This window comes from Schistocerca gregaria, chromosome 4 (genome assembly GCF_023897955.1).
Source record: "Schistocerca gregaria isolate iqSchGreg1 chromosome 4, iqSchGreg1.2, whole genome shotgun sequence".
NCBI classification, from domain to species: Eukaryota; Metazoa; Arthropoda; class Insecta; order Orthoptera; family Acrididae; genus Schistocerca; species Schistocerca gregaria.
Window position 1 is genome coordinate 94587774 of NC_064923.1, and position 17199 is coordinate 94604972.

The following is a 17199-nucleotide window of genomic DNA, read 5'->3' on the forward strand; positions in this document are numbered from 1 at the left end:
GAGTAATCCTGCCTTTTCCTCCTAGTGGTTTTCCATCCTCAAGTACTTTCCTCTCTTCTCTTTCAGCAAGCGATGAAGCCTACCACCAAGCCTCTTTTGGATGTGGTCAACACATTCCAACTTTTCTGTTGTTGTATTCCACGGATTTTTATCTCTTACAGTTTTGAACAAAGAAGAGCCCCCATCACCAAGTTATTTAGTTTATTTAACACCATACAGATCCTCAGATCTGGAGAACATCCTCACAACTGCCGCAACCTCCGTGCCCCCACTTGAGTCATTATAATTTTTAGAGCATGTGGCTGCATGGTTTTCTTGCAGAGTTTCTCACTGTCTTCATTGTTGGACATTCTCCTTGCTGCACACTGGCGACAGTATTTAGACATAACTTCTACATCTAAAACTTTACCTGACCAATACCAATAACAGACGCAGCTTCATACAGAAATGTGTGACCCCTTTTTATCCAGGTCCCATCTATAGACACACACAGGTTAGTAACATTTGTAGAAGATTCGCTGTCATGAATATCTACCCCAGGATCTATTTTTTTTTTTTGGTTTATTTCCACCAATTCCTCCGCTGCTTTCTTCACAGAAACTTTGGCAGTATCGCATACAGCATCAGACATTTCTTTATTTATTTTTTCAAACCTTGCACAAGATTCAGAAAACCACACAATAAATTACCTCCTTCTCTGCCTTGTCCAAGGCATCTCAGGGCATATGCTATCCTAAAATTGCTTTCATTGGTTCCAGCGTCAGTTTCTTTGGAGGAGGAAATAAAAATTCATAGCCACACAAATTACAAATTAATTTAAAATCACAAGCTATTCCCACTCTTCGTTCTTCAACATCAGTTTTCAGGCAAAGATATAGATGTCAGCTAGAGATATAAATGTCAGCAATAGGTATCGAAAGAAAATAGCCTTCACACTGACAAAAATTCCGCTGAAGCAAGCAGTTCCCAAATCTCGCGATAGGTGGGAGTGGACGTCCGTGTAGAGTTAATCAGTTTAATAATTTTAATGCATTTCTAAACCTGCTATCACGATAAAATTCACACACAACACAGGTTAAACTGTGTAGATAAAGAAAATAATATTTTTGAAAAATCGGTTTTTTGGACCAAAATCCACTACATCCCACTTTAAGAAAGCAAAACCATCTTTCTTCCATGGAATGTTTAAGACGTCCATTCTTTGGAGACAAACTTTGTTTCTAAAAAGCTCTTCAGATAATATATTCCTGGAAACAATTGCCAACTGAAATCTTCACTCCATTTTCAGTCAGGTATATAATAGTGTTTTCATTAATCACCCAATCTAGGTTTTCAGACAGCATCATTCAGTCAAATACTTGATATTTATGCAAAGAAATAGCCCATTTCTCTAAGCGATAAAATGCTATGGAATAGAAAGCCATTGCCTCATCCTCAAATTTCTAATCGAATTACTTATTTCTTGGTTCAGTTTCCCATTCTTTAATTTGTTCAAATTCAGACATCTTTGAATGCCGATTACCATATTTTGCAATTAAGAATGTAACAAAAATTATACAGGGTGGTCCATTGATAGTGACCGGGCCAAATATCTCATGAAATAAGCATCAACGAAAAAAATACAAAGAACGAAACTCGTCTAGCTTGAAGGGGGAAACCAGGTGGCGCTATGGTTGGCCCACTAGATGGCGCTGCCATAGGTCAAACGGATATCAACTGCGTTTTTTTAAGTAGGAACCCCCATGTTTTATTACATATTCGTGTAGTACATAAAGAAATATGAATGTTTTAGTTGGACCACTTTTTTCGCTTTGTGATAGATGGCACTGTAATAGTCGCAAACGCATTACTACGTGGTATCACGCAACATTTCGCCAGTGAGGATGGTATTTGCATCGTGATACATTACCCGTGTTAAAATAGACCGTTTACCAATTGCAGAGAAGGTCGATATCATGTTGATGTATGGTTATTGTGATCTAAATGCCCAACGGGCGTGTGCTATGTATGCTGCTCGGTATCCTGGACGACATCATCCAAGTGTTCAGCCACATGTGGACCGTCAGCCACGACCTTCAACAAATGACGATGCCCAAGTAGGTGTTTTAGCTGCTGTCGCGGTTAATCCGCACATCGGTAGCAGACAAATTGCGCGAGAATCAGTAATCTCAAAAACGTCGGTGTTGAGAATGCTACATCAACATCGATTGCACCTGTACCATATTTCTACGCACCAGGAATTGCATGGTGACGACTTTGAACGTCATGTACAGTTCTGCCATTGATCACAAGAGAAATTACGGGACGATGACAGATTTTTTTTAATGCATTCACCAACAGCGCTAACGAAAACCAGCATAATACGCACTATTGGACAACGGAAAAGCCACGATGGCTGCGACAAGTAGAACATCAGAGACCTTGGCAGGTTAATGTATGGTGCAGCATTATGGGAGGAAGGATAATTGACCCCCATTTTATCGGTGGCAATCTAAATGGTGCAATGTATGCTAATTTCCTACGTAATGTTCTACCGATGTTACTACAAGATGTTTCACTGCATGACAGAATGGTGATGTACCTCCAACATAATGGATGTCGGGCATATAGCTCACGTGCGGTTGAAGCGGTATTGAATAGCGTATTTCATGACAGGTGGATTGGTCATCGAAGCGCCATACCGTGGCCCTCACCTTCACCGGTTCTGACGTCCCCGGATTTCTTTCTGTGGGGAAAGTTGAAGGATATTTGCTATCGTGATCCACCGACAACGCCTGACAACATGCGTGAGAGCATTGTCAATGCATGTGCGAACATTACTGAAGACGAACTACTCGCTGTTGAGAGGAATGTCGTTACACGTAATGCCAAATTCAGTGAGGTTGACGGACATCATTTTGAGTATTTATTGCATTAATGTGCCATTTGCAGCTAATCACGCTGAAACAGCATGCGTTCTCACAAGTGATAAGTTCACATAGGTACATGTATCACATTGGAACAACCGAAATAAAATGTTCTAACGTACCTACACTGTATGGTTTGAGAGTAAATCGGAGAAAGACGAAGGTAATGAGAAGTAGTAGAAATGAGAACAGCGAGAAACTTAACATCAGAATTGATGGTCACGAAGTCAATGAAGTTAAGGAATTCTACTACCTAGGCAGTAAAATAACCAATGATGGATGGAGCAAGGAGGACATCAAAAGCAGACTCGCTATGGCAAAAAAGGCATTTCTGGCCAAGAGAAGTCTACTAATATCAAATACCGGCCTTAATTTGAGGAAGAAATTTCTGAGGATGTGCGTCTGGAGTACAGCATTGTATGGTAGTGAAACATGGACTGTGGGAAAACCGGAACAGAAGAGAATCGAAGCAATTGAGATGTGGTGCTATAGACGAATGTTGAAAATTAGGTGGACTGATAAGGTAAGGAATGAGGAGGTTCTACGCAGAATCGGAGAGGAGAGGAATATGTAGAAAACACTGATAAGGAGAAGGGACAGGATGATAGGACATCTGCTAAGACGTGAGGGAATGACTTCCATGGTACTAGAGGGAGCTGTAGAGGGCAAAAACTGTAGAGGAAGACAGAGATTGGAATACGTCAAGCAAATAATTGAGGACGTAGGTTGCAAGTGCTACTCTGAGAAGGTTAGCACAGGAAAGGAATTCGTCGCGGGCCGCATCAAACCAGTCAGTAGACTGATGACCAAAAAAAAAAATTTAATAAACCTACCTGTTACCAACGGTTCTTCTAAAATTGTGAGCCATATGTTTGTGAGTATTACAGCGCCATCTATACCAAAGTGAAAAAAGTGGTCCACTTAAAACATTCATATTTCTTTATGTACTACACGAATATGTAATAAAAAGTGGGGGTTCCTATTTTAAAAAAACGCAGTTGATATCCATTTGACCTACGGCAGCGCCACTAGCGGGCCAACCATAGCGCTATCTGGTTTCCTCCTTCAAGCTAGACAAGTTTCGTTCTTTATAGTTTTTATGTATGACGCTTATTTCGTGAGATATTTGGCCCAGTCACGATCAATGGACCACCCTGTATATAAATATGGAAAGCATAGTTTTAAAATCATCATTTCAAGGTTTCTGCAAAAAGAACAAAGGGACTGAAATCTTTTTTCAGTCTATAGAATTAGAATGGACAGACATACTGAGACATATTCCTACAAGAAGGCTTTCTTTGACTACAGCTGTAAATAGGATTCTTCTGAACTGGGGTGCCATCAAGAGCTATTTCCAAAGTACTGGTGAGTGTCCAAAATGTTTCATGTCAACTTTTCTAAATGAAAACCTTGAGTAAGACATCGTGGCAGAAATATATCTCCATTTTGCGAGCAGTGCTGGAAATCGGTTGGATACAGTTAACACAACATTAGATTGGTGTTAGAATCGTGTGATTTGATTTTCTTGGAGATCTTTAAACAAATGAGTCTTCTAACTGATAAGCTTAAACAGCGCCGAAGGGTGATTTTTATGGCTGCAAGGCAATAGAACTATTGGATGGCTTATCTCCTTACTTATAAAAGAGTTTCAGTAGATTTCAATAGCTCTTACTGCATTTTACTTCAGTAGTTGAAAAAACACATGATATTACTACCAATAATCGATATTCACGCTTAGCTCGTTTTCCTTGGATAATGAAATTGAATTTAAAGACTTTGAAACTGCAATGGAGATTCTTAACCTGAGAGATCACATTTGTATTGGTAGCTTGTATGAAGAACTTTCTGAATTCAAGACTAACTTACTTGAAAGTGTGAACAAGGACAGTAGTGATCTATCGAAGTGGTTGTGTTTCTTTTCAGCCGTATCAAAACACCATGACCTAATCGTTTTGTGGAAAGTGTCTTCTCATTTATGAGTAACAAATTGAGTGGGAGAACAAGAACTGATCGAGGCAGAGCTCCAAATTAATTTGAATTTTAATCAGTTATGTAAAGAATTTTTTGAATATGTAAAACAAGGTCTTATATTATTGAAAGATGCAAAAACATCTGCAAAATATCACAAAAATTTAAATGAATTTGTATAAATGTTTTTCGTATTCGCAAATAAATCTCATTGCAGTATTTCAATATGGGGAAACATTTAGTACGTTCTCGTTTTTATTTCTTAAAGATATTAGAAAAATTGAAAAATTCCGGTTTTTTCCTTCAAAAACCGAGCAGCTCTGAAAACGTTCAATTTTTTTCCCTCAAAAAAATCTGACAACCCTACTGAAAAGTTGACAAGTCCTGGGTGTTTTTAAAAACAATACTGCAATTGCTGTTGTTGCATCCAGTGGTGAAAATGAGCTTTATCATTTTGCTGCGATTGTTCAAGAAGAGCTGGCTGGAGTGGCCGAGCAGTTCTAGGCACTTCAGTTTGTAACCGTTTACCCCTACAGTCGCAGGTTCGAATCCTGCCTCGGGCATGGATGTGTCTCATGTCCTTAGGTTAGTTAGGTTTAAGTAGTTCTAAATTCTAGGGGCCTGATGACCTCAGATGTTAAGTCCCATAGTGCTCAGAGCCATGTGAACCATTTTTGTTCATGAAGAAAAGTCTTGTATTGTTAAAGAAAATGATGACACCTTACAGAGATGACAAAATGGGGGGAGGGGGTCGAAATAAACACCATGTGTACCAGTTTTTGCCAGCTCAGTATGGAGACAACGGCTATAGCAGCTCTCGTGAGGTGTGCATCTATTGTAAGCACCATAAGTTAGCATTTAGTGAAGGATTGTAGAAACACACTAAACCTGGGGAATTAGTTGATGCAGATATTTATGGACCAATTGAAAGAAAAGATCTGCATAGTCATCGGCACTTTGCCGTTTTTAAGAAAGGTTTTTGACTGTTCCAGTGTAACATACCCTTCGTGACAGAAAGATGAAATAAAGAAAAGTTACCTCTGGTTATCAAAATGATGAAGGCTCAAGGTGCAGTTATTGTTAAAGAATTACGTACAGAAGATGGCAAGAAGTTCCTTAATATAGATGTATATAAGTTTGCTGACTCAGTATATTGGACACAACTGTTCACATACTGCTCGGCAGAACGGAGTCGCTGAGCATGAAAATAGGGGTTGAAAATTCATGGTTCTGCTCTGCTAAAGGTTTACCAACTGTATTATGCATGAGGTGATCCTAACTGTGATATATAGTCTGAATCGAACTGGCCACACGAAGATTAAATCTCCCAAGGTATTTCTGAAAAAGTAAGGTCCTTTTGATTATTTGGTGGTATATGGAACGGAATGCAACGAGCATGCCTGTGGATTCCCACAGAAAAACGATAGCAGTTTGATGCCAAAAATTCAAAACTATGTTGTTGCTGTTGTGGTCTTCAGTCCTGAGACTGGTTTGATGAAGCTCTCCATGCTACTCTATCCTGTGCAAGCTTCTTCATATCCCAGAACCCACTGCAACCCACATCCTTCTGAATCTGCTTAGTGTAGTCATCTCTTGGTTTCCCTCTACGATTTTTACCCTCTACGCTGCCCTCCAATACGAAATTGGTGATTCCCTGATGCCTCAGAACATGTCCTACCAACCGATCCCTTCTTCTGGTCAAGTTGTGCCACAAACTTCTCTTCTCCCCAATCCTATTCAATACTTCCTCATTAGTTATGTGATCTACCCATCTAATCTTCAGCATTCTTCTGTAGCACCACATTTCGAAAGCTTCTATTCTCTTCTTGTCCAAACTATTTATCGTCCATGTTTCATTTCCACACATGGCTACACTCCATACAAATACTTTCATAAATGACTTCGTGACACTTAAATCTATACTCGATGTTAACAAATTTCTATTCTTCAGAAACGATTTCTTTTCCATTGACAGTCTACATTTTATATTCTCTCTACTTCGACCATCATCAGTTATTTTGCTCCCCACATAGCAAAACTCCTTTATTACTTTAAGTGTCTCATTTCCTTATCTAATTCCCTCAGCATCACCCGACTTAATTCGACTACATTCCATTATCCTCGTTATGCTTTTGTTGATGTTCATCTTATATCCTCCTTTCAAGACACTGTCCATTCCATTCAACTGCTCTTCCAAGTCCTTTGCCGTCTCTGACAGAATTACGATGTCATCGGCGAACCTCAAAGTTTTTATTTCTTCTCCATGGATTTTAATACCTGCTCCAAATTTTTCTTTTGTTTCCTTTACTGCTTGCTCAATATACAAATTGAATAACATCAGGGAGAGACTACAACCCTGTCTCACTCCCTACCCAACCACTGCTTCCCTTTCATATCCCTTGACTCTTATAACTGCCATCTGGTTTCTGTACAAATTGTAAATAGCCTTTCGCCCCCTGTATTTTACCCCTCCCACCTTCAGAATTTGAAAGAGAGTATTCCAGTCAACATTGTCAAAAGCTTTCTCTAAGTCTACAAATCCTAGAAACGTAGGTTTGCCCTTCCTTAATCTAGCTTCTAAGATAAGTAATAAGGTCAGTGTTGCCTCTCGTGTTTCAACATTTCTATGGAATCAAAACTGATCTTCCCCAAGGTCTGCTTCTACTAGTTTTTCCATTTGTCTGTAAATAATTCGCGTTAGTATTTTGCAGCTGTGACTTATTAAACTGATATTTCAGTAATTTTCACATCTGTCAACACCTGCTTTCTTTGGGATTGGAATTATTATATTCTTCTTGAAGTCTGAGGGTATTTCATGGTTGATTATGCTGATTGTCGGAACCATGTTTATTTTCCTGAAAAAAAGGTGCATGTGTGTGTGTGTGTGTGTGTGTGTGTGTGTGTGTGTGTGTGTGTGTGTGTGTGTGTGTAAGTGAAATCCAACTGCAAACAACTACAGAAACCACTTACTCAAGGGACTCAAAGAGTTGCTATGCCTTATGTAGAGATGTAGAGGAAAAGGAAAAGGCAGCAGAATTGTATAGTGAACAGTGTTTTATTTGTATCAAAACATACAATTTCTAATCATATGATTAGTGTACAGGAGTACACATAAAAAAATGGATAACACAACTTAGGCCTAATTGGTACAAAGAATTTTAACATTAATATAAACTTTTATTTTTCTTTCCTCCCTATTGTGAAGGACAGCTACATTTACACACAAGACTATATGTAAATTTATCCTGTTCAAATGTTCAGTTCATCCTTCATGAACTCCTCAACAGTGTAGTAGCAGCGTTTGACAAGTATATCATATAGCTTTCTTTTGAGTGTCTCTAAGTTCATACTGAGAACATTCTTTCCTTTTAGCTTGTTATGAATTTTCATTGCCATATACAGAGGAGACTGCACATATAGGTTTAAGCAATGAGTAGGGAAGCGTGAAATTGTCTTTGTTTCTCGTGTTATACGTGTGAGTGAAAGAGTTTTTCTCGAATAACTCTAAATTGCTGTGTAGAAAGATGATATCATCACAGATATATAAGAAGGGAACTGTTAATAACTGTTGTTTTTCAAATAGTAGATGACATGATGTCCATGATTGGGCAGTACACATGTTCCTTATTATTCTTTTCTGTAACTTAAGTATGCGCAATATATTGCTTGAATTTCCCCAAAAAATTATACCATACTTTACAACTGATTGAAAGTAGCTGTGGTATGCAATTTTCCTTGTATTCATGTCTGTTTCACCAGCTAATATTTGCATAGCTACATAATTTGTTTAACAGGTAGTCAACATATTTATTCCAATTTAAATTTTCATCTAGGTTTAACCTTAAAAACTTCACAGAATCCACTTCTTCTATTTTGAGATTTTTATGACTTATTTTAATTTCTTGGGGCTTTAACTGTTTTCTTCTGAATTGCACCATACGTGTTTTGTGGATGTTCAATCTTAATCCATTCAGTTGGAACCATGTTTCTAGTTTGTTCATTGTGTTTATTATGTACAGAGGGATGTTTTCTGGCTCCTGGTTTTCAATTAATACAGATGTGTCATCTGCAAACGAAATCGATGGAGCATTTATATTGTTCAGTATATCATTAACATAGAACAAAAACAAAATAGGTCCTAGAATCGGGCCTTGAGGGACACCTTGGGCTACTGTTTTTCATTTTGAATAGTAATTTGCTACATTTGATGAGACAATCACTCTTTGTTTCCTATTTGATAAGTATGAAGTAAGCCAATTTAGAACATTACCCTTGATCCCATACTTGTCAAGCTTATAGATGAACAGTGCATGATTTATAGAGTCAAAGGCTTTTGTGAGATCACAAAAGATTCCTGCAACTTTATTATTGTTGTCTAATGATGTGCTGATCTTGTTGATAAACTTGTTAATTGCATCAATAGGACTTTTGCCACGCTGGAAACCAATTTTGTTTTCCGTAATAATATCATATTTCTCCATAAAATTTCGAATCTGCGTAGCAGCATCATTTTCAAAGATTTTTGATAGGACTGGAAGGAGGTAGATGGGACGATAATGCCACCTATCCTCTCTTTACCATTTTTTGAGCAACTGTGTTACTCCTGCATACTTCAGCACCTCTGGGAAGCTTCCTTGTTCAAAGGATTGGTTTATTATTTTAGATAGTGGGTATCCTATTATTTTACACACAAATTTAAGGACTTTTGCTGGTATTCCATCCCAACCTGCAGAATTTTTTAGTTTTAATATGATTTTATACATCTATTGTTGAAACTGTTTTGAATTTTGTGAGGCATTCTGAATTATGATTTAGTACAAAGGGACACACATTGTTCTCATAATCTGCAACATTAACCTCTGGTTTCACTACATTAATGAAGAACCCATTGAAGCATTCTGAACTTTGAGCTGGATTTACAATGATCTCATCTTCAAGCGTAATTGTACTAATTCCATTTCTAGAGGCTTTCATACCTAACTCGTGTTTTACAACTGACCACGCTCCCTTTGATTTATTCTCATGTTTTAAGATTAATTTATTATTTGTCATTTGCTTTGCTGCTTTGACAGCTTTCTTAAATGTATTAAAATAAGTTTTTTGTGGAAACATGTCATTGAAAACATTAATAAAATCCCTTAGAATTGCTTCAAAATTTTTCTGTGCATGAAATATTTTTATAAAAGTGCCATTCTGTCTCCTTCAGCTTAACATGGAATAGAGTCAAAGTTTCTTGGTTGAAGATCCTTTTTACATGAGCTTTTTTACATAGGAATTCTCTACCTACTCAGGCTAGCTCAACGAATAATGATCAGAAATTCCTAGATCTAGACAAAATGTATATCCATCTTCAAATATGTAATTCATTAAAATATTGTCAATGTGTGTAGCTGACTGAGCATTTTCTCTTGTAGATTCAGAAAAATTTAATTTCAAGCCATATTTTTGTATTAAGTCTGTAAATTTTGATACCTCGCATGTTTCATCAACATATTGATGTTGAAATCAGCAGCAACTACATTTTTTTTCCTCTTTTCTTTACTGAGGTATTCTAACAAACTCTGAAATTTACATAGGAAACGCTCAGTTTCACCTTCCCTGGGATTCTATAAATTGATATTATAACAACATTTAAGTCCTTTAACTCAACACAGCAACCCTCAAAAATACACTCTTCATTAAAACAATTGAAGTCACATCTTACATGGTAATCTAAATCAGAATGAATGAGTATGCATAGACCTCCTCATGACTTATTTATCCTACAAAAGCTGGTAGCTACCTTGAAGTTTTCAATTTTATTTAAGATTTTTATGATATCACTACTAAGCCAGTGTTCATTTAAACAAATTACTTTAACATTTAGAAATTCAGATAAAAAAATTGTAGCTCATCTAACTTAGAGCTTCTGTCACATGAGTATTCAGCACTTAAACCATTTATATTACAATGCATTATATAGTTACTACTAAGATCATCAATTTTATTTTTTAAAGACCTAATATTTAATAATGAGCCATACTCACAAACAGGTAGGCCTGGATTCTTCTGTAGCAGCCCATCAGCTTGCTCACTTAGCTTGTACATTTCTTTGTCACTTTGATATTGTGTAGTTACATCCATAGTTACATTCTTGATGGCACTGGATCTGGATGGTGCTGAAGTGATTTCCCTGGTGCCAACCATAAAAAATCACTGTTCCTCTCTGGAGCTTTCCTTGTTCTGGAAGACACACATACAGCAGTTTGTTTTTATTCCAGTATTTTTGGAGTTGGCAAAATTTGTGCTTCATTTCTTTTTGGCTTGAATCATTTCGTAATTTGAGTTTTTTTCCCAGCTTGAATGTTACTTTCTGGCATATTGGTTTTAAACCATTTCGTGATTTTACACTTATTGATGGATATTTTATTCTGTGCATGAAAAGAGCGCTTTGTTACTTGCGATCGATTTCCACTTGTCCTGGGTACTACATTGCACCGCGAAATACGAGTAAAAAAGTACCTCCTTTCTTACTGCATTCAAATGAAGACCGTGAACTGTATGGAGCCTTCGCTCCAAACCGTTTATGTCAATAACGTCTGCATTTACGAAGTGGTACATATTTCACTGAAACTCTTGTTTGCGGCATGAATTTCATTGTTTACACACGACCACCTCGGTAAATCGTGACGATGCGGGATATTTACAACGAGTACATTCGTGTGAGATAAATTATTGAGGCATTTTCTCAGTTCTGTGCTAGCCTTGAACGACTAATTTCTATATACATTTGATCCTCCCAGCAATACAACAAAGTCATCCTTACACAAACTAGTTACTTCACGTAATTTTGTTAGATTTTTCAGTTCACTTAATGGAGCACCAGGCGTCACGAAACCGTTTGCCCTGTAATTGTATTTTTCCGTTAGCACTGCGGCAATTCCACGGCAGTGGCTATCGCCTAACACACACACATTTTCCGTGTTTTACAATGTTAGCAATCGGAAGTTCATCGAGCAGCGGTTTTTTTACTTTTTGTGGTTCATTTCGTGACTTTTTGACTTCGGCTGTCGTGTTCATTTAATCTCCAGTAGTGAATATTCCCACAAGGTCGTTATACGTTCTAGTTTGACAGTTTTTATGCATTAAAGTTTCACTGTTTATACACATTGAAGTTTCAGTGCTGCTTTGAGATTGTACTTTCTGAGTGCAGTTTTTATGCATTAAAGTTTCACTGTTTATACATACTGAAGTTTCACTGCTATTTTGGGTTTGTAATTTCTGAGTGCAGCTTTCTCTCGTTATTGTTTGCAGAGGTCGCGTCTTCTTGCTTCTTCAGCGACTCACATTTTTCCGCATGAAGTTTCTTTACGTCCAGCTTTAGAGCACCGATTATAATTTGTAAACTGGATATTCGTCCGTTTAGCTTCGAGATCTCGTCCTTACAATTTACACGAATTTCTTTTACACTCGCCGCCATCTTGCGAAAGCTGAACCAAGACATAATTGTAAGTGATGAATCATGAAAGGGTTATAGTTCAATTCTTTTATCTTGGCGGCTCGCACATGCTCGCCCAGACGCGGGAGACTGCTGCGTTGCCAGTTGCACGCGCCAAGAGAAGCAGTGCCATAGTATGGTATAGTTTGCAAACTTACGTTAGGGGGGAGCGCGCAATTTATGAAGTAAAGCCACCACGGCCGCATTAACCATCTCGCTGCTTCAGAGACGTGCTCCCCGCATTCCGCGCTGTACGCGATTTGTCATCACTGCACTGCTAGCCTGTGGAGACACATGGTTTTCCGACTGCTTTGACACACTTATCATTCGATTTCAGAAAAACTATTTGCCCCAAAAATTTGATTTTTAGACATCTTCTTGACTGATACCTTCCCACAGTTCAACGCAGTTATTGTGCAGCATTAAATGTAGTAAACCATTGCACGAAATTTTGAAGAGCTTGCAGAGGTAAAAGTTTCACAGCGTATACTTTCCGTATGGTAGATTTTAGTTGCCACTAGAAATTTCAAAAAATTACATTCAAACGAATAAAATTCATGAAGTAAGACACTTTGATATTGTTTTTACATAAAGAAAGCATCATCCATCAAACAAGATTTGAACTCGGAACCTTTTTATGTAGCAGCCAAACACCATAACCATTACAGTAATGCAGCTCATCATTGAACAGAGTTCCTGGAGTTCTTTAAAGAATCGCGCAAAATACCTACAAACACTGTTGGTATGACTATGATTTACTTACGTTTCGTCGAAGTACAATGGGAAATAAACAATTACCGCTGTTCTTTATTGCGAAAAAGCGGCGAGTGATAATGAATTTCCTTGCTATCGCCTGAATTAGGAGGCTTATTGCTTGTTTGGTTTAATTAATTAATAGAATATGAAGCAGTTGGTATAAAGAATGCCTTTTCCAAACTTTCTTTTATAGAAAGTCTGCTATCGAGACATTGCTTTAGTTCAATTACTTTATTTATGACTGAACGTTTCTAAAACTGATGACACTCGTGCGTGCTCTGCACTGCAGTCGAGCTCTGGCAATGTCGTTCTCTGTTATTGGCTGACTGTGTTTTGTGACATCATATGCGCAGAACGAACCTAAACTCGGACGTCGTCGTATATGATGCGCACTTTAGCAGCCATTGGCATGATGCTGAGATACAAGTTGAGGGCAACTTGGAAGAAAGAAATGAAGACAAAGGAAGCCACAATTTACTTGAATGACAAAATCTGAAGAAACCTTCGTGTTACTGTGCAGATTCAGCCCATAAACCGAGAATAAGTCTTCTTTGTGAGACATCAAGGAGTTATAAAGAAGCAATGCAGTCAGAAAATTCTGAAGGACAGAAGAAAGATGTGGAAAAAGAAGTGAATTCTCTGAAGAAAAATAAAACGTGGCAGCTAGCTTACAAAATTAAAACAGAAAGATAATTGAAAATCTATGTTTTTGCCACAAAATCGAATACAGATTATGAAGAGGCTTGATGTAAAGCTTGATTGATGGGAAAAGGCTGTACAACGTTAAAAAACTATGTTGAGACGTGTAGCAAGATTTGAGACAACGAGAGCTCTGTTCGATGTCGCAATTCAACATTATTGGTGTATAAGGCAATTTGATGTAAGGCCAACATTACTCAGTTTTTTTAAAAAAGAGAAAATGTATGTGTATCAACCAGGGAACTTTGATAATATTAAAAGAAGTGAGTATAAATCACTGAAAAGTCTATATCTAAAAAAAAAAGCAAGCATCAAAGTGTTGTTTTGAATGTCTCATCCAATTTCTTAGCGGATATGATTTATGGGAGAGCTGTTCAGACCTATGTATCTTCTACGGGAAAAACCTGGTACTGCTGTTTTATGCTGATGATTGATTGTGATTGTATTTAAGATCCTTAATTCTGAACACATTTGAAATTTATTATCATGTTTTTGCTATTAACTGCTATTTAATTGTCATGCAATGACATTTTAGCTTGCTCAATGATTCCCAGATTTTTTGGTCACTGAAATGTGAGCATTGAAAAAAGCTTGTGATTTATCAATAGGTTCACTGTGATAATTGTAAGGGTACAGAATTAGTGTAGTTGTTGTAGTGTATCCTGAGGACCACCTTGATAGACCATTACGTTGATGTTACAGTTTGCACTGGGCAAGGATGAAGAATGCTGTTGCCCCAGTGGTGCAGTCCATAAAGAAATTGTGAGTATCCAAGCAATATGTCCTAGGAATACACAAAAACTTTGACAATTGTAGCACCCAAAAAGGATGGTTTTTAATGAATCCAAACTCAAATTATTCTAGAATAATGAACCAGCAGTAAATAATTAATGTTTCATACAGATGGCTTCAGCATAGGCCCAACAGCTCCTTCTCTTATGCGACTGGAAAGGTCGGTGCTATGCAATTACTAGTAATTATTCTCATACCACTATTCCTCCTCAGTATCAGTGGACACAATATTGTCATTATATCAGTGCATGGATAGAAGATGTTCATGTGCAGTGGCAAATGGCTAGCAGTACTAACAGCAGCAGCAGCAGTAGTAGTTGTTGTTGTTGTCATATTCAGTCATGAATCACTTTTACAAACACTCAACATTTGCATGGCACATTTAATGCTGGGCGCAGAGTGGTGGATGTCTCACTGCCAGGTCATGCCACGGCATGAGGCTTGAGACTGTGCCGTGGAAGTCTGTGCCCTCATGGCAGCTGACATGCTAAAGCTCAAAAACCATAATTCATGTATACAGACATTTACATACTTACAAGTCTATCTTCACAGACAGAGGACTTGTAGTAGGACATGGCCATTTAGCAGGTATATCCTGATATTTGCCAGAAGAAATTTAGGGGACCAAAGAAAACCTAGACCAGAAAGTCTCCCGAATACAGGCCCACTCTGTTTAAAACAGTGCAACTGTGTTCAGTTTATCCGAAGTGTACAAAACTCTCTTGTCTATACAGTCTTGTACAGAGATTGTTCCATAATGCAAATACCTAGCAGTTCACAGTTTACTCATTGCTCAGTACCAATCACTGCTGACACTACACACAGACTATCAGTTTACATTAGCTCCAAGATTATGTTTGGTTTCCATTTTGTGTACCACTACTTCCCAATTGCTTGCTTGAAAAAACTGATGCTGTTTCCTTCCATAGTGGGTGAAATTCCCACAAAGAGAATAAGATCTTAGTATTATCCATAGCAGAGGTCAGGTGTGATGTTAATATTGCACAAGTGTGATGATATGTAACAGACGTTTTATTACGAATTATTTCTGCTAAATTTTTCTGCAAACCTTACTCAGTGTTATCTAAGTAATCCTTCACTTTACAGAATGTATTACTTAACAGGTAATTAACACATTTTAAATAACTTTTTTTAGTAATATTTTAATCTTCATAGGCAATTCCTTTATAATTTTATTCCTTTACAGAAAAAGCTATTTTTTCTATGTTTGTACCTTCTTGGTAAAAGTAATGTCCATTTAGATCTTGTTCTGTGATTATAAACAGAGCCGTTTGTTAAAGTGTCAAGGTTATTTTATTTGTGCATTAACTGGTTGACTGATAAAGGTATTCATATGGTGTATTTAAAATCCCAAGTGTTTTGAACAGATCTTTACAATGAGGACAATTTCTATTTTTGTTTAGCTTGCTTATGACCCTCTTTAGTTTAAAATGTGTTCAAATTATGTTCTTTTGCTTCCTAGAAAAGAATTCCAGATCCAAGCACTCAGTGTACATAGTGTAGCATAGAGGTATGCATTCACACTTAGGAAGTGATAAGATTTATTTCAGGGGCTGTGAAACACTGCTGAAACCATTCCCACACTGATGAGAGTGCCATCTGTTCAAATCTATGCTCGATTAACAGTTCCAGGCCTAGTCACACACATACAGTTTACAGATCATATAAATTACACACTAACATGTGAATTAACAAAGTCATTTGCCTTGGACCAAGTGATATGAAATTTTATAAAGACTTGTGGAATGGAAATGAAATTTTTCCCCACTTCCCTGCCTGCCTGCCTGCCTCAAAGCTTGTTGGCATTCTAGTCCCAGCACACACTGTCAGACAGTGTTAATCTCTACCCCCACCCATACACTACTGTCCCTTCTCATTCCCTGACTCCTCCAAACAGCTACTTGCATCCCATGTGATAATTGTATTCTGGCCCATGCTGTAGAGTTTGCAGTCATGTGTGCATGAGGTGTTCTTGTTTGTGGATATGCACGTAGTGTGTTTCTCTTTTGCTGATTAAGGTTGTGGCTGAATGCTTTATATAAGTGTCTTTTAAATGTGCCTGTCTGCATCTTAACGTGTCTTCTTTATGGTAAGTAACAATCTATCTTTTCCTACATTGTTGTTTTTAAATCTGGTTTTTCATTTCAGATACATTTTATCATGGTCTGATTCCTCAAAAAGGTCGTCTTCATATATTTCTTTCAGAAGTTTTTCATCGAACTCTGCCGAATTTTTAAGACTTTTCTGAACTTGAATAAAAGAAGATATTTGAGTAAACCCAGCTAAATGCTTTCAGCACATGATATTGGTTAGCCTATACTTCAATATAGTCAGTTAATGTCATAAAATTAACCTGAAACATCCAAGAAATCAAATCAGAATCTTTCAGTAAGTCACCTTCTTGCACTGTTCTTACTGGAGACTGAATTTTCATATTTTTAACATTTTTGTCCTTCCTGATCTTCACGTTCATTATCAACATAGTTAACACCTCCAGAACTTCATTTACCAATATATCTCCTGTTTCAATAGTTTTCGTTGTTGAGGAAAGCATTTTGAATTGGCCCTGAATAAAAACAA

At 37.4% G+C, this 17199-nt stretch overlaps 1 protein-coding gene across 2 annotated transcripts in view; it reads left to right on the forward strand.

The window, feature by feature from the left end:
- The first annotated feature begins 13430 nt into the window (after nucleotides 1-13430).
- Nucleotides 13431-17199, forward strand: part of LOC126267113 (uncharacterized) — a 38756-nt gene continuing 34987 nt past the window's right edge. Inside the window, exons 1-2 of one of the 2 annotated variants that reach the window (XM_049972023.1) lie at nucleotides 13431-14213; nucleotides 14509-14568. In XM_049972023.1, coding sequence (XP_049827980.1) covers nucleotides 14161-14213; nucleotides 14509-14568 — 113 coding nt within the window. In that variant the 5' untranslated portion in view covers nucleotides 13431-14160. The remainder of the gene's footprint in view (nucleotides 14214-14508; nucleotides 14569-17199) is intronic. The other variant, XR_007548959.1, reaches the window with a different exon arrangement.